This window comes from Pempheris klunzingeri, chromosome 2 (assembly GCF_042242105.1).
Source record: "Pempheris klunzingeri isolate RE-2024b chromosome 2, fPemKlu1.hap1, whole genome shotgun sequence".
NCBI classification, from domain to species: domain Eukaryota; kingdom Metazoa; phylum Chordata; class Actinopteri; order Acropomatiformes; family Pempheridae; genus Pempheris; species Pempheris klunzingeri.
In genome coordinates, this window is record NC_092013.1 from 20,737,503 (window position 1) to 20,756,480 (window position 18,978).

Here is an 18,978-nt window from a genome sequence, read left to right on the forward strand (position 1 = left end):
AATCACAACAGGGGAGAATCTTCCTCATTACACCATCAACCAGGAAGTACCTGAGAAACGGAAATCGTATTCACCTTGTATTCACCTCTCACTGGGCTCATAATTGCAGGAGATATGTGCGCTCGTGGTCTGGAGTCTATTATCGTACAACTACGGACGATGATTAATGACCCGTTGGGAACAAACAGCGAGTGACCACTCTCAAAGAGCGTCTGTAAGCTCATATGGCACCAGACACAGGAGCATATGCTTCACATATTTGCAAGACCTTGCCTTGCACTTTAAAAAGTTGGGACAAAAAAAAGTTTGTGCAGGTGTTACTCTGAAGTGTTTGACTGCATGCATGTGCACATTGGTGTGTTTCTGCATGCGCATGTATTAGAGTGTACAGTAATAATTTTGTGTCATTGCGATTAGATTAATTTCCCTGACTGTGACCATCAATAACGCTAATGTGTCTGTTTCCTAACTCTGATCTACCTTTTTTAATGACTACATTGTATGACTAAATTAGTGCTGGTAATCAATCACAAGTCAATCTGTAGCCTAATGAATGTAACAGCGGTGCAGGTGACAGCTACATTAGATGGCTGCAGGAATACGCTATCAGTGTGTTTATGTGTGGCAGGGCCTGCACTAAGCTTGTAGCCACCAGCATCTTCCAGCAAAGCACTGAGATCAAGGATTGCACTGTCGTGAAACTTTTGAAATTTTGTTTTAAGAGCAATTTTACTGGTAGTGGTCTGCGTTCTGTATCTTAAAAAAAAAAAAAAAAAAAAAAAAAAGCCCAGCAGCAACATGAAACACAGTTCCTTTTCCTCTGTAAACAACAGGGATCTGTGTGTTGTAAAGGTAAGTCCCTAGTGGACGAGCAGCATGGTGTATCTTCAACAGCAACTCACCGATGGGGCCGGTTTCCCTCCTTTTGCAGTGCAGACGAGAGTAAAATTCTGGGCTTGATATCGACTGAATGGAGCTGGAGTGTTCTCTGCCACCACGGATATGTTGTTTGGAGGCGCTGTGGAGGACAGGGGGAAAACTTTGTGAGACAGTATCCCAAAACATTTGATAGAAAAAAAAAATGCAACCTCAGATATTCTCGAACTCTTAGAAAACATCTGATTTCACTTGCTCAGTGTGCTCGAGGAGTGAATTCGTGATGAAATGTCATTGTAGGGTTATACATTTAGGTGGGCACAGCAGAGTAAGAGCAAGACAGTGACGGCAGAGAAAAGACAATGCTGCTGTGCCCAGATGTAAAAAAAAAACAGACTAAAACAAATCTGCAGGCCCGCTTTATCTATCTACTGTCTATTTTCAAAGGAAAGCAAGAACCTGCTGAGAGAATCTCCACTTAAAATGGTAACTGAATGGTTGGGACAATATGTTCAAAACTCCCCAGGGCTCATGTGAGTCGGATGAGGCTGATAAGGTAGAAAATCTCATACATATCATATCACTAACCCGCCGTCTGAATCTCTCCAGGGATTCCAGCAAGTATGTCATGGCAGTGTAAAGAGAAAACATGTGAGCGAGGCTTCACAGCATTATAGGGGAGCACTGGGAGGAGAAGGAGGTAATGAATGGAAATCTCCCACATCCCCCAGAAAATCAGCTGTTCAACATGCAGCACTCTGGTCCCTGCATGGTGGCTTAAATATGAATGTGAATACCTCATAGACCATATTGTGGCTGATTCAGGGAAACATCAACATGCAAGTTTTAAGTGACAACACTGCAGCAGATGATGGCCAGCTGCACAAAAACCACTTGAATTTGGATAAGCACTGCTGAGTAGCAACGACACTTTTGACCAAATTTTGTGGTTTAAAGATGTTGAGGTTTTTCCCCACGTATTCCGTCTATCAACATGTTCTCTCTTTTTTTAGGGTTGGACCATTTTTTCCCTGCAGATTTGGCAGTGGGATGCTTCAAGAACACTTCACTTGGCGGCCCAAGCACTAATTAGACTGAGAAGCTTTTGTAACATCTGTCAAGGACTGCGAATTTTCTCTTAAGAAGTCACAATTTCCCGAATCCCCGAACCATGCTTTAAGGCAGATAGGGCAACAAGGGAGGTCATGCATGGAGCCGTGCCTTTTCATGTGTCACTTCATGTGTAAATCTATCAAGTGGTTTTAAGCAGACATGCCACAGAAATTAATTGATTAAAGCTGGGTGTGGGGTTGGTGGGGATCTCGCTGCTGGCCTGTGTGCCTCTGTGTTTTCACACCTCTTAATTGCTTATTGATGGGATTCATATGGTAGTAAATTAACCTTAGAACACTCCATTAGCTTACTGACAAGCTTGTCTCAACCTGGCATATGATAAGCTGTCAGAGGTGTCTGTTCCTGACCAATCATGCTCAAGTACTCGACACAGTGTCATGCAGTGAAGTTCCTCTAGTGCTGTGAAGTTGTACCGATATGCAGAGCATATAACCAGCCAATAAAAAGAAATATTCCAACTTTATAGATATATAATATTGATTGCCCTATTCCATAAAACACTGTAATACTCTACTTTGTAAAAGCTTGCTGGAGTCCAGCAAATATATTCCTAACATCATCATTAATTTTTTTTTTGTCTGCAAAGCGCTTCAGGTGCTGCTATACAACCTGGTTAAAAAAACTGATTCATTTTCACAGCATTAGCAGCTGTAAATACAAAGAGATCAGGGGAGTTTGCAGCAATCCGCAGGGAGTTTCAATGCACCAAACCCCACATATTTAATTTAGACAAAGCTAATCTCCTGAAATTCACTTTTATTAGATTTGAAATAATTACTGTCAAATTGCAGGTTTCCGCTTGACTGATAAGTATTGATAATCCCCTGACAAGTACTTCTCCCAATCAGCGGTGAGGAGATGCTTTGTTTCGTTCGAAATAATATGACTAAAACGACCATCTGGTCAAGTGAGTTCAGGAGAGCTGAACATTGATCTTAGTGCTCCATTGTTTTGTGCCCTGTGGGTGGGGGTTCCATCTTTATGGGAGTCAGAGCCAAAGACAGCCCTAAGCCTTGGTGAAATATTTGACATGATTAAAACCAAGACCTTCCATGCACAGCACACTATTTGCAAACACAACAGCCCTGTATAGGATTAAGATGGTTATCAGTGATGATGGAGTATAAGCCTTTCATACCTCATTTAATTGCAGCTCTCTCTTCGCCCACTTGTTAAAGGTTGAGCTAATTTTTTCCCTTGTTTTTCATGTTGCAGTTCTTTGTTTTAAGCTGTCTGTTGGGTGCGTTAAATGGGGGCGTCTGCCTCTCAGTGCACCCTTACCGAGGCCTGCATACCAATCATTTAAAAAACAACAGATAAATAATTACATTTCTCTCTTGACTAGGTTACTGTCGAGCACGGCGATGCTGATGTCGTGCTCACACAAAAACTGGAAGAGAAAAAAACGTATCAATCGAAATGCAAAAAAAAGCCACAAGTTTGCTAAACAATATTTAGAAGTCTTGGGGAAAAATATCAAAAGCAAAGAAACTTTTAGAAAGTAGAAAAATGTCAATATCTTTGACATTCTGCTGGAGGTTTCTTTAAAGACTCAAAAGATTCAAGTACAGATATAAAAATTCGAAATCCTATCCGCACCATCTCTCCATTTCCTTTACATAATGAAAACTGCACAGCTACACAGTGTACAGAAAAGTGTTTCTGCTCTGTGTGCCTGGCATTCTGATTGCCACACAAGTTTTTCTTTTTTCTTCAGGATTGATTGAAATCTGTCGTGCAATGTATATTTTTGGGTTGGGTCTTGAGAGATGGGGGGTGAAAAAGGCTTTTATAAAAGTTACCCCAATATGTCCAATTTTGGTTTAAGTTTTTCACTTAATCATCTCTGGGTTGAGTAATTTTTCCAACCACATGGGATCAGGAAACTCTCAAAAGTTATTGTAACACGCCTCATCAAACCGAAAGGTCCTGAAACTTTCCCATTAAAGTTTTCACCTGACAACAGAACCACTTGATCTAAAATAGAAAATCCTATGATACCTTTGTCTAGCTCTGTCAAACATGTAAAGTATATACTGCTGGCTATGTTCAATTGCATCATATGAATACAGATCCTGAAATTCAAAAGCAGGGCACTGCAATTATGTGAAAATGTGAGGCCTGCAGTCCCATGAGTTCTTGCTTCTTCCTCTGTTGTTCAGAGCTCACTCGCACACTGCTGTATTAAAAGCAGCATTTACTTCCTTTTGTCCCTGGTAGTACTGCTGTGCCAGTTACATCAATAATGATCTCTCTCCCTATCTTTCGTTTACCACCTTCTTCTTGTTCTATATCCTCAAGCACCATTACCCTGCTATCTTTCTCCCCCCCAAAAAAGAAAAAAAAGACAAGAAAAGAAAAGAAAAAACCTGCAAATGGGCTTGGTGAATGTGCAGAACAGGAGCATGTTTAATGCTCCCAAGAGACTGCTTTCCCTGGCCTCATAATTAGGGGTTTAGAGCTCTGGAGACAGCTGAGCTCACAAGAAACGCTCCCAACAGCCCCTCGTACTAAGCACCCTGGCCTCGAGTCCACGTCTCTGGGGGTTTATTTATAGTGGAGGAAGGTGGGGTGTGTATGGGGAGGATGGCAAAGAAAAAGGCACCAAGGTCATCCTTGGCTCACTTTTATTGACAGTAATGCAGTGATGAGTATTTGATGAAGCTGTACTTTTTTTTATTGTTAGCCCAAGGGTCCCAAAGTAATCAGGATGAATTTTGAATGGCTCTACCAAGCTAAATGACAGTGCGAGGCATTTTACTTCTCAGAGTAATCTTAACATAATCTACAGATGTTAGGTCTCATCAAGTTTGTTAAAGTTAGTTAATGCGTTTTGTGTTTCCTGTTTTATTGTGGCATTCAACCTTTCCCTCTTGTTTCAGGCCCCTTGACTTCCTGCCCTCGTGTGTGTGTATGTATGTGTGTGTGTGTGTGTGTGTGTGTGTGTGTGTGTGTGTGTGTGTGTGTGTGTGTGTGTGTGTGTGTGTGTGCGCCATCGTGTGTTTCCCGCTCCTGTGATCGTCTGCCCCGCCATGATTGTTTCCACTAGTGCTCCCTTCCCTGATGTATATATTGTCTCCGTCTTCCCGTCCTGTGCCAGATCGTCTTGTACCGTTGTGTTGAGCATTCCAGCATCCTAGTCAGTATCTCGCTGAGAGTTTTAGAGTCTAGTCAGGTTTGCATTTGTCAGTAAGTATTTTTTGGATTGTGTCTGTGTTTGGTGCCTTGTCTTTGTTGATCGTTTTCAACAATAAACGGCACCTTTTACCATCTGTTTGCCTCGCGACGAGCATTTGAGTCTGTCTTCTTGTGTGAGCTTCAGCTCGTAACAGAAGCAGGTTCATAACAAGCACTGAACTTGTGACATTTTTAATTAACATGTATTATATGCAAACTTTTTTTTTTTTTTTTTTTTTTTAAAGCTTTTTGATAGAGTGGGTGATTAGTGCAAGGTTTACCCTGCCTCTCAATGCATGCTGGGATGCAGGATAAGTGGGTGCAGAAAATGGCTGGAGGAACAAACCATAGCTTTCGCAGCAATCTTATAAATGACATTGTAGATTTAGTTTGAAATGACCTGATACCCCTAGATGAATGCTGGCGTACCTCTGCAGCAGCTAATCTTCGTCCCAAAATTAAACTAGAAGTCCATTTAAATGGCAATCACAAAATGAACATTAGTGCAATCATTTTGGCAAGATTGTCAGCTCACAATCACATGCTATTACCGCTTTTTTCTTTGATTACTACATATTAGTTTTCATGCATGATTTGTGTTCAAGTCACCAACTAACCAATGTGGATGCATGCCATTTATTCACAAAAGAACATTGGTTCTGAATGCTCCACTGCAGAGATTTGCTTTTAATAAAGCTTTCAAACACTAATTTCCAGCTGCATTTGTATGGCTGGATCATTTATTTTCACAATTAAAACGACTTCAGTAGATTTAACTTCTCTTGAAGCAGAGACGGTGAATACAGCAGCAGCCATACCCTGACATATCCCTGCGTTGTCTAGTCACCTAGTTGTATTTCAAGTCGCATTGAAAGAGGGTCTTGAGGTGACACAGTGTCATCAATATGCAAAACAATTTCATGTCTGAATTTGGAGAGGTTCTTTAGAGTTGATATTGGAAATAATAGCGAGAACGAGACACAAGTGGACTCCAGAGAACATCGAAAAAATATTTCCCTCCTCTTAGTGCCAGATTGACAATATCACACTGTGTCTCTGATGAGCAGATCTGTAACAAAAGCCAGAGAGAGAGAATACAGATGGAGGGAGAGGCTTGCAGACATCGTGTGTTAAGGTGATGTAGTGCATTTTGCTAAATTCAGTCCGTGGCAACTAATAGTGGGATATTTTTATTAACCCTTTCGAGAGATTTCTCTTCTTGAATTCCCCTCCACAGAAGAGGTCAGAGGTCAGGGCCGGTTACAAAGCAGCAGCATCCCTCGAGCTACCAAGGACACAATTACTCGCTTACAGACACTTGTGCAGAGCAGATGCTAATGCTGGCTGACACAGGCGCTTGAACCTGTTTACTCCAGCTGAAGAACATTCTCACTATACAACCCAGCCACTTCATCTTCTTTCACCCTCTGTGTCCGGCACTATCACGTGAGGACACACGCTGTACAACTTATTCAGTTGTCTATATGGCGCCACCAAGACAAAATCATGTACATTCGGTGTGCTGTTTCAGTAAGTGTTCAAAATACGAACAAGCCGATTTCAGAAGGACATCGGAAAGTTCAGAGTAAAAGCTGCATATTCCTCGGCTGCTCTTGATGCGATTTGTAATTGGTCCTAAACACAAAGGTAAAGAGATTAAACATGAAGGGCGGATACAAGAATGTCCATGGCACATTACTGTAAATTAAGCAACTGGAAATTCAAAATGTCAATTTAATTGACTCTTTCACCCACTATCCATCCCAGTGGAGCCTGGAATGGAAGTTAAATGGACCATTCCTGATCCAGTCCTATGATCTGAACTTAAGTGGTAGGCTTGAAGATATTCTGGCAGCCAAAAAAAAAAAACATTTGCACTGCCAACTGTTGGCAATGCACACATACAAACATATGCCCCAGTGCTGCTTTATTTCTCCGAGGCTAAGGTTGTTCTAAACAGAGAGGTATATGTAAATTCATGTTTGTATGAGACAAATTGCCTCTTTGAGGACAATACAATTTTCAAAACTAAACACACTCACTTGCATGTGAAACAGCAGCTATTCCTTGTGAAGGGGAGAAACATGCGTTGCACTCCAGCCTGAGTTAAGCTGAGTGAAACATAAAACACTGCCAAAGTGCTTATATCCCTTATTTTGAGAAATCACACAGTTGGATGGGCTATGATTGTGGCAATGGGGGAGATAGAAAGCAGCCTGAAAAACGATCAAAGTTAAGTCCTCTCGAAAGGGAAAAAAAAGACATGTTGAAATGAGCACTGGCACGAGTCCCCAGTACCTAAGTCTAGTCCCTTTGAAAGCCTTTATTCCCCAGCATGAGTAGCACCACGAGATAAAAGACACTGAAATGCTTTTTAATCACTTTTCTATTGTGCTTTTAGCATTTGCATTTACACCCCACCCTGTTAATTTGCATGGGTTATTACTGTGCTGTCAGCTCATATCGCATCCTCCCACCCCAGCCGAGCAGCCAGTGGTGGCTGCTTGCAAAGAGAGGGAGATTCTGCTGGCTGTCATGAAGAGGAAGGGGATGAAACACAGAGACAAAAGCTTGTGTCACATTGAACAAGTTCCCCAGTTCCGAAGGCCATTAATCATACCGATGTTGTTGGAAATGCAGCGAGCACATACTGTATACTACATGCCTGTGTGCTCCGTTCTGTCTGTGTGTTCAAGAGAGTGAGAAATGCGTTTGAGCATTCTTCTCTGTGGAAACATATGGTTTCATTGATGCATTACTGAGTAATAGCAGCTGTCTAGCTAGTGGCCAACTTTCAAGTGACCATAATATTATGGGCTACGCACCACCCACATATACCTAACGTACAGTGCTATTCGGAGCCATCCACATACACACATCTCGCAGGTTCGTATAGCTTTCATTGAAAAAATAGGTGGAAAATGACGCAGAAAAATCTACCACAACCTAAAGAGAGCATTTTGGGAGCTTAGGCACAACCGTGCTTTGTTCTGTTGCTCTCCTCCCATATGATAGGAAATACGATATGTCACGGCTGTATATGGCTTTCCCCACTCTCTCCCCAGGCTGCCGCTCTCGGAGGGTAAACCAGGCTTGGACTTACAGCTTTGTGCTTATAATGAGGACAAGGGGGACAGAAGAGAGGATTTTGCCAGCACAGTTTGAAGGCTTGGTTGAGACAGGACAAAAGGGAAAGCTTTTTTTGTCTCCCAAATAACAGACAGTGGCAGATGGGACTTACCCAGTACCCAGCCCAGCATCAATTATGCTGTGACTGGCACCCTCATCCCTAAAGTCCATTTTTTTTGCTTAAGGGCAGGGGTTTAGGGTTGACAATCTGTTACAATTTGGCCCCTTTACCTCTAGCCCTCTCCAGTGTCACCGATCCCCCTTTTGGCAGCTTGGTAATTCACAAGGCATCGACATGGATGCACCGTTGAGGTCCCCAGTGCCTTGGGCGTCACAGACACATTTTTTGATCAGTGTGGCTGTGAGGCCGGGTTGTGATGTTTTTTCTTTTTTTATGACACCTAATTTACAGACCAAGGGGGTAAAATGAGGCCGTAAAGTTATACGAGGCCAAAGAGAGTCACTTGATGTTGTGAAGTATCCATCATTCAATTCTCAGTTCTGGTCCCAGACCAAATACGAACAATCCCCACAGAAGTCTTTTGAGAAAATCTACATCAAATGCCCGCAGCCAGGCAGCCACGAGCTCCACAAATGTCGATATAGTATACACAGCACTCAGGGACAAGGAGGAGAATTCATATTTCAAGCTGACATGCAAGAGTTGTTGATGGGGCAGTTATGACCAAGACAAATGTGTGACCATGCATCAAGGGTTTCTCTTTTTTAAAAATGGGCAAGAAACACAACGGATTGACTTTCATTACCTTGACATGTTTAACATGTTGTCAACACTGGTTTATGTACAATTTTGGAGTATTTTCAGAGAGAGAAATAGATGAATAAATATCTATTTTGTCCATCACTGTGTGAAATATGGTACACTGATGACATAAACATTCTTAAACCCTGTACTTTCATTGGACAATTGGAGGGTGTGCCTGATGTTTCAGTGACACGCATGAGATCGAACAAGACAGCTGCATTTTCAGCGAGCTCCTAAACCATTTGAGAGGATCCTCTTGTTATTCAGAATGCCAGTGCCAAATGATAAAATTGCCATCACAGTGGCACACAGCACAAAAGTGATCATTTTCCCAGCTATTAAACACATCTCAGGCCCTCATTAATCGACGTATCTATTTCAAACTCCATCTTCTACCTGTTTTCTCTTACTTCTTGTCACAGTTTTAAAAAAAAATATACATTGTCATCAAGTGATATTTGTGATTAACACCCTGTGAAGAAGAGGTATACGTAAATTTTTTTTAATACAGAGGTTTGTTTGTTAAAAAACACACTTTTCCCCTTTTTTATTTACACTTTTTGACACAAAATGCGTGTTTCTCATGTGTGTTTACTTCATGAGATACAATCCATGTTTTTACATAAAAAATTCAAATGCTGAGGTAAATTCAAGATGTCCTGACAACATATTCAGGAGTTATCACAGCATCTCAAGAGTTCTTTCCACAGCTGATACTCAGTAGCATGCTGCAGCCTTGTGAGTGCACAAACACAAGGCTGCAGTACACACAGTGTACCTTCCTTAATGATAGGTTTGTGCAATTACATGCTGCTACACAGGAAATTCTTAAAACAGAATTCAAAAGGTAACCTGGCAGTTGCTGCTCCATTACAGTGTTCTCAGTCTATTTCACAGCATGCAGAAACGGCCCAAAATTTTTTTAAGAATAAAGGAGAGTCATCGTGATCATGTTTAACTATCTTTGCAAGATATTTTGGATAAGGTGTAAAGTAGAGATCAGCTTTTTTGGCTATTGTGACTTTCTCACTTTTATTTTACTTTGTTTTCACAGCCAACACTTACTTCAACTTTAGCTCAAACAAGCTCAGTCTGGGCATGAGCACTTGTTCCCTACTGTTTTTGATTAAATATGATGCCAAAAAAATTCACCATTCACTGAAAAAGTGCCCAAGAGCCACTCTGTGCCATTTTCTGAGCAAGCTTGATACCAGTGCTTCTTTAATAAGACTCGTGGCATTTTTACCTCCATTTACAGTTGACAGAATCGGCAACAACAGGGATAATGGGGGATTCAGGCATGACATGTGACAAAGTCATTTAGTCACTTGTGGTGATGGACAATCTACTTGCGGGTTCTTACACGAGAAACTGCACAAAGAAATCATTTGGTTCCTCACATGGTTCCGCCATCGTCTGCAAAACCTAACTCAATCAATCCCATTCTAGAAATCAAAGTGATTCTGTTAAATGTAACTTACCAGTGACCTAAAGGTTACAACTTCATCCGTGTACATCGCTTGTGCAAGTTGTGCAAGCAGCCAAATTATCCCATCCTACGTGCCAAATCTTTTTTAGTTAACTCTTAAATTAACTCTTTAAAGTTACAGCTTCTCAAAACTGTTAATACCATTGACACTGTCTGAAAATCTGAATGGCCTGTTCTGCCACTTTATTGTAGGCACCGCCCACAAGCAAAGACAGCTCCATGTAAAAGGCCTTAAACCAGGGTCAGGACTTTATTAACAGTGAATTCCTGTTTGAGAAAGAAAGAAAAATGCTAAGTAGCTACCAAATACACTGTGCTCTCCATAGTGTCAGTCCATTCCTTCGAGACATTGGTAGAATGGGATGTTTGAAGTGTCTAACTTCACACATTAAAGGGATAAAACGCTTTATCAAGTGTGAATAATGTCTCTTGTACTGCATTTGATTGATGGGTTCTTTCTGGTGAGTAATCCACTCTGAAAGGAAAGGGAACTTATAGCTGATGGCATGTTTCAACAATGTTCTTTAAAGTGTGCAGCACATTAAAACTCTTAATGGGGCTCGACATTTCTCGCACAATTGTAACAAATGCTAAATTGAGTGAGTACAATAGAACATAATGATCTATAGAGTCCTGCAGTTGTCACGTGGTGGCCGTGCACTCTGCTAATAACCTTACGACACTTCTCTGTGTTACAAAGCAAATGTATTGTGAAGCTGAAATTTTACTTTTATGCATATGTTACATGCTACATTCTGCATTCATACAGTAATGGCTCTATTTCAACCATGCAAGCACAAAAACAAATTAAAGGTCTTGGGTGCAAAGACTGTGTGGGCGTCTCCAAGTGTACCTGCTACTTTGTTGCATCACAGGAGTGCAAGAGGTCTAGCTGAAGTGGAATTGAAATCGGAGGCTGTAGTGGTTAATAAATACGCTCTCAACCAGTCACATCACAGGTCTCGTCACTCTGAAGCAGCTGCACAAATCACATGACAACAACAGGTCAGCAAATGCAAGGATGGTTCTCCCGCGAATAATATTGTTGTCATATTGTCTGGATGGTGCAGAGCAGCACAGTGCGACCACACAGCCCCACAGATCTGCAGCCGCAGTAATGATGATAAAAAAAAATAAATAAAAAATGTTGATGAAGCTGTTCGTACAATCGCATCAATCAGAAACTATTTGGGTTTTAATTCTACTGTATCTCACGTCGTGAATGGGCATAGCATTTGCACAATTACACATTTAAAGAATAGGATATATTTGTTAAAAAGCAAGTCGGAAAAGGAGGCACAGGGTCGATGAGCCAATGCAATCTGACCTCTCTCGCATATACAAATAAATACTGAGTTGTAACAGACCAGTCTGATGTGGATAGAACTGGAGCCTATGGGGTTATTTTGAAGCAGCCTGGTGTCATTTTCAAGTGACTCAATAGAGGCAAGCACAGCGATTTGCTGTGTGTAATCGCACTGCACACTTTTCAAATGACAGCATACATATCCATTCATCTAATTCCAATCCTATCTCGTTGAAACTGTTTGTTTTTGGTTTGTTTGAAGAAAATATGATATTAAGAATCAATAGTAGATGGAAAGGATGGATTGCCTATATTCCGTTTTTCTTTTTGGCAGTCAGAGGGTGGACCATAGATACAGAAAATGATCATTCTCAGCTGCATTATGTCAATGTTATGTGTCTGCCCCATTGAATGTATATAAGAGGATGTTCTTCTCTTAACGTGAGTCTGGGGTACAAAATAGTCTAACCAAAATAGCAACCAGGCAGCTTTATGATGATATAATAGGTACAGAATCTACATTTTTGGAGAAACTCAAAAAAGCTCAACTTCTAAATTACACTTGATGTTGCCTATTTATAGGTCGGAGCCCACATGTCCCAGTGGGAGCTGCTTTGAGAAGGTTAACGCTTTGGCATGGAGCTGATTAGATTCAGCCTCAGTAACTGAATATAATTTACAGGTTTAAACAGGTTTATAGCAAACCAAATTTCACCCAAAATTGGTTCAGAACTTCCCAAGTTACAGGCGATTTTGTAATGTACTCTCCATTTCTCATTGTATTTGTTAACAATAGCGGTTTTTTACCACCCCAATATGGCGGACGGGCAGATGCATGTCAGCGACATACAGCAGCAGCCAATGAGGTATCTAACTTTCTAAATGTATGCTCCACCCACTTACTTCCAATAAGAAAAACCACTTGCAAGTGAGCAGGTGAAAATCTTATGGACAGGAGAGCAATGGTAGTAGCTGTGCACTCACAGTAACGTGTTTCAGATCCTGTGAACAATTGAAAGCATCATTTTCTTCTTGTAGGCTACGATTTTGTCATGTGACCAGACCAGAAATAATACAAAATCAATATGCACTTGAAAGCTCTTTGAGTTGCCCACAGATGGGCGTGGATCTCTTTGGCACTCGCAGATCTCAGCAGTGACACGCCAACATACATGTTCAAAGAGAAATGTGGTGCACCTGTATTTCCTCAACTTCATTACTGCGGTGCATCGATCAATATTTACTGGGCACATTCACACTTCCCCCCAAAAAGATAAAATCCACAAACCAAAGTTGATTTAATTTTTCAAAAGACTAAGCCTTGCCTGTTGATCCAAGCACTTCCCTCTGCTTTGCCTTGTCAGACAACTGTTTTGTTTATCTTATCTTTTTGTTTGTTTGCCTGTGTCAGAGACGATTACATTAAGCATTAAAATCATTCAAATCAAAGGCTCCGGATAAATATTCCTTATTTACAGTGTATTATAGTCAGGGAAGGTTTGATGGAAATAATTTTGTCAGCCTAAGATTGAAATGCTCTTTCCTTTCCTTCAAAACAGATAGAATGCTTTTTGTTCACATCAAAGATAATTGAGAAATACGCTATTTAATGTATAACACAGATGTAGATAAAATAGAAATAAGAAAATCATTGAATGAAAGTGACGAATAAATGCAAAAATGAATAAATTAATGAGCGAATAAATGTAGGTATGATTAAATGAATCCGTCAAACACCTCAATATTTCCTACACACAATACAAATGGAAATCCACCATTAGCATGGAAATGACATTTGATTTCTTCATTGTGACATATTACATCTCCAATTCCTAAATATTCATGAAAGCACAGGTTCGGATTTTGACCATAGAAAATATGAGATTTACATAGAGGCTGAAAACACCTTTCATTTTAAACTAAATTGAACTCTCACAGTGCAGCAGCTCTTTTCAGACTAGAAATGATGACTAACATCCCAGTGATCCTGACCTCCCTGTGTGCCTCAAAGAAAGACATTTTTGACTTCCCACTTCTAAACATTTATTCCGTTATGTACTGCCAAGCTTCTAAAAAAGATACCCAATAGCCAGTGCTGAATATGTTTTAACACCAAAGTACATATCTGTTGGCATCTTTCACTGCAATGCTGAATTGTTCCCTGCTTACATTTCTCATTTTTCTGTTATGACAATTGATTCTTTGAACATTGCCATTCAGAGAATTTGTCATAACATCCAATGGCGGCTAATTCTGTCACATAACTGAAGCCAAAAATCCCATTTTCTACTTGAGCTACTTCACACTCTGCAGATTGGCAAATATTCTTAATTAAATCTGAAGCTTTTGCTTCAAGACATGGTGGGTTTTGTTTCAAGGATGCCTTTAATTGCTGAACTAGTTAGAAATTTCATTGACATTCCAAGGGTGATGACTGTCGTTGAATAGGCCGGCACTGTAAGTTAGCAATGAAAGATCAGGCTGAGAAATATGTGAAGCACTTATGAGAGTGACACTGACAAAATAAAAGCCTTGTTAAGAGTCAAAGCATGCTCTGTTTTTGTCCCTGTGAGGTCCATCTATAATAATAGTACAATATTCCATTCAGCAATATGCTATACAGTAAATCCAAAGCAAAATGAGGATAAAAAATGGGATGAACTATAAAGTCACAGTCTAGTATTTGATATATGTGTTGTGGCCCTTGTTAAAGGCAGGTTAAGCAATTGTGCCACGCTGCACTAAACCTGCCGCTTCAGATTCTTTGTATAATGATCCCGTTCCTGGTATTCTCAGGCAGGGAAAGACCTCTGCAATCTTGCTCTCAATATGAGAAGGCAAAGAGACAGAAAAAGGCCAGGACCTCATGACCTCATGCCTGTCGCACACTGCATTCAAGGGTCATGATTTTGCAATTTCATGCCTTCATATTAACTGCAACATGTAGAGAGACACTTCATCGCAGCACCCTGCTGCCTGAGGTTTTGATTACAGCTTTCATCAAGGACCTCACCAGTTTCCCGTACAGTGGACCATAATTAGGATGACCAGATTGCTCTGACCCTGGAAACTGTTCAGCCTGGAGTTTGGTCTGATTAAGTGCGTTTGTATTTACGTGTGTGAATATATTTTGTGTGAAATGTTTGCGTGTCATTTGCACAACACATATAAACACGTGTGCTTGTGTTTAAAGATGCAAGCATCTGTCAGTACGTTGGTGTCTCTGTATGAGTGTGTATGACAGTTCGCATGCTATAATAATTTAATATTCAGGCTAGGATTTCACTTTTTCCAAACCAAACAAACTCAGAGATCAAAAACACTTCTAAATAAAGAATGAGCATGTCCACATTAAGTACCACACTTACCTCATTTTTAGCCAGGAAAAAAAAAAAAAAGCCTTGCTGGATAAAAGCCTTTTACTTCCATCTTCGTGTGTTTATACCATATTATGGCTACCCATTACACCACAGGATATATGGGGAGCAGGTAGAGCCAGTCAGAGGGCGTGAGCCTTTGCCAAAAACACTTGAACTCTCTTATTTCAGGTCCTAATTATTCATGGCATCAATTTGATGTGTCAAGACTTTGATTCAGGGTTTCTCAACACCGTCATCATGAATATTCATTAGACTGACGTTGACTAAAGACTAAAGTTTGACTAAATTACAGTTGCTCAAGTTGCCGGTGGATATTTAATAAAAGACAAATGAAATCCATCGACAGTAAATATTTCACACTTACGCTCATTAAATTTTTAATTGCCCAGGTACGGAGACACATTCAGTATAAAGGATATCTCCTTATGTTATTAAAAGCCGTAATTCTAGCATCATTACAGTCCCTATGAAACATATTTGTTACTGTAGATGAATTGTATGCTAACTTGGTTTTTAGAAGGATTTTATCAAGAGGGTTTGGAAAATAAGTTGTGCAATCAGTGGCCTTCTGAATGATCATCCATGTTAATAACCATGATGAAAAGAATACCTTTCTCCTTAAACCGTCATCTTCAATTTCATTTTTGTACACATAGAAAAAAAAACAATGGAACAGAATGATGAAGACGGAAATAATCAAAGCAATTGCCGCGACCTTGTTATGAATTGACGTGAAGAGCACCATCTTCATTAGGACTGTGAATTCTGTTTGTATGACTGCCCCATCCAGCGCAATCGTTTGTAGATTACACCCAACAAATACCTCTTCATCCCCATCTTATTGTCTTCATCTTAAGGTTTATGACAAAACAGTGCAAGATTAAAAGGGTTCACATGATGATTAAAAGCAAAGACTAGAAAACCCAGCGGGCTATTTTAAAAAAATGTATTCAAAGGTTTCTTGCTGACTTTGAACAAGAAAAGCGTCACATCTTGAAACTGCGTCACAAATAGAATATTGGTTAATTTCAGTAGAGGTAAAAACTCACATATCACGTTTGTGTTTAGCGGCGAGTCAAGATTCAGGCTTTTTTTTTTTTTGCAGTCTTATGGTGGGAAAAGTAGCAGCTCTTTCTTGTGTGGCACAACTTATAATGGTCTATTCTTAGTCAAGCTATGTGAAGAAACATGACTGTTCCTGAAAAAACTAATCCACATTCTAGCGGGGGGCTTTTAAATTAGCTGTGAAAAGATGTAAAAAGACACAGGTACTGTTGGATTAAGTAAATGCTCAGATTCCTGGTCATCTGGAGGGGATTTTGTGGATTTTTGTTCTAACAAAACTGGAGCTTAAGGAGTGACATGCACTAATCAATGTGAAAAAGTACTTCCACAGTACCAAAACTGGCGCTGTACAGTAACGTCTCACTGGGAGAAGTCAAGCTCAATTCACAGTGTTCTTGACAGATGTGCATATGCAAACCACTCACATTATCATGATGTGTTTTGTTAATATTGAGATCTATTTGCAATTCTGTTGAGTGCTGAAGATTTGTAATCACCCATATCTCTTTGTCCAAGAAACTGTACAGTATACTATTATGAAAATTGAAAATGGCAAATCATGAACTGTTTACTCAAGAGCAAATTCCTTGATATAAAGATACTGGACCTGATTCATTAGAGCCTCAAATAGTTGAGATTAGTGCAGAGCATGCCCTTGTGACTTTCAGGCGTATGGTATTATCATGTTAATGCCACATGTATAACAGCCTGGGCATTGCTTTAAAGACCCTGAAAAATTCAAGGGCAAAAATTGTGAAAAAGATGACCATGATTTATGGTTCTCCGTGTGGAAACTTTGAATGAAGAATTTATAGACCACGAGTGCATTCACTTTAGAGAGAAAAAAAACAACATCTGAAAAAATGCCTACTGCCAATATGAAGGGCAAAATACATTTAAAAAATCTGTTGTTCAATTGCTCAATAGATTCTGTATAGTTTCTGTAAAGGATGCCAAAGGCTCTCAAGAGAAGAGAAGCAAATGAATAAGTGCAGTTTGGTAAGACAATCGGTATGCTGGTTCCAGAACTGGTGTATGTGGTTGTCATTTTGTGTTTGGTGTAATACATTTTCAGGTAAAATCATCCTTCAGATGGTTTTTGAAATACCCAGTGACTCCATCATGATCGCCTTACATCTGTGTGACTTAAGCCTACGACTGAGTTTTATTTTGCTGACAAATCCAACTTAGAAATTCAACCAGGTGTCCAGCTTGCATTCAGACTTTGCTTAGTGTCCTTCGCTGGTGGAAAAACAAGGCATTTATTGTATATGCCAGGAAACCCCATTACTGGCCTCTCTTGACTGTGAGTAAAGCACTGATGGTTAGGTACATTTGGATCATTTTCAATGACTTTGACCTTTACTTTTAAGGCCAGTGACACAATTTGTTGGCATCATGGTATCACAGCTCCTCTCATTCGTAGCAGCCATGGAGACCTTTGTTTGGCTAAGATGGGCTGTACAACATGCAAAAGAGACATCAATACATACTCTCTATGGCCCTCCAAATTTGAACTCACAGTGAGCTGTGCCAGAATGAGTTGATTTCAAATTGAAGCTTACTCTTCACTGACACAGTAAAGTGAACTGACCTCTGCACAATCATTTTAGAGAGGAAAAAGCATCACTTTAACTGAGATAACAAGTCTGGCTGCGTTTGTCTTTATATCACCAGAACAGAAACGCAGAGCATACACAACCTCTTGTGTCCTGGAAGAAACAGCCCAGCAATAATTGTAAGTCAGGTTGGGAGCCTCTTTCTATTCCACAGTCATTCAGTCACAATAGAATAGAACAAGTGAGAATATGCTCCCAGGCAAAGTCACACTCAGCAGCAAGAGCCAGCTGAAAGAGTCTTCATTATATGGAACAAGGAATCATTTATGGAGCACTGTTACTCTGTTCAGGGGCAATCTGACAAACATATTGACTTTGGCACACATGAGGTTGCAGATATCTCTGCACCTTCTTATGGCATTATTTCATTTAGTTGGAACCTTGGCTTTGTTGCAAGCTTTTGCTCGGGTACTTCATGAAATGTTGTATATCGTGCATTTCAAAAGGATATTTTCTTTCCATGTTCCGAAAAGACAGATTATCACACGGCGCTATGTGCATCACCCACCTCCTGGAAATGTAAATTATGATATACATTAAGTATTTTTTTATGTATCAGCATTTCACCACTGCTCAGATAATGAGATTATGAGAGAATCCTCGAGGATGCATTATTCAAGAAATTGGCTCAACTGGTTTTATGCCGTCTCTGGCAGTCCAGCTGCAGTGGTAAAAAAAAATGCTGCCTGGCTTGTCTGTTTGTTTTGAAAGACAGCTTTTCCACCATCCATCAGTCTACATCAAGATTTTATATCAGTTTCTAACTCAAATCTGCTTTTGGCCCTCGGCCACTTCAACAATTTACTCTGCAACAGATTCAATTATCCAAGATCAGAACAGAGATTGAGGCTACCTCAAGATCTTAAATCTCTGCTAATTCCTTAGCCAAAAACAGCCCACATTCCATCAATGTGTAAGTCCATGATGACAACAATGGTCAGAAATACCCAGCATATGCCCCTCGAGATAACACAGAGCCAGTTTATCAACACATGGCTCCTAGCAAGTAAGCTCCAAGCATCCCTACAAATTTAGAG

At 40.2% G+C, this 18,978-nt stretch overlaps 1 protein-coding gene across 2 annotated transcripts in view; it reads right to left on the bottom strand.

The window, feature by feature from the left end:
* The window catches only part of igsf21a (immunoglobin superfamily, member 21a), a 171,816-nt gene that overhangs the window by 28,512 nt on the left and 124,326 nt on the right, over positions 1 to 18,978 (bottom strand). For both annotated transcript variants that reach the window (XM_070850545.1, XM_070850537.1), the window contains exon 5: positions 903 to 1,018. In XM_070850545.1, the coding sequence (XP_070706646.1) occupies positions 903 to 1,018 (116 nt within the window). The remainder of the gene's footprint in view (positions 1 to 902; positions 1,019 to 18,978) is intronic.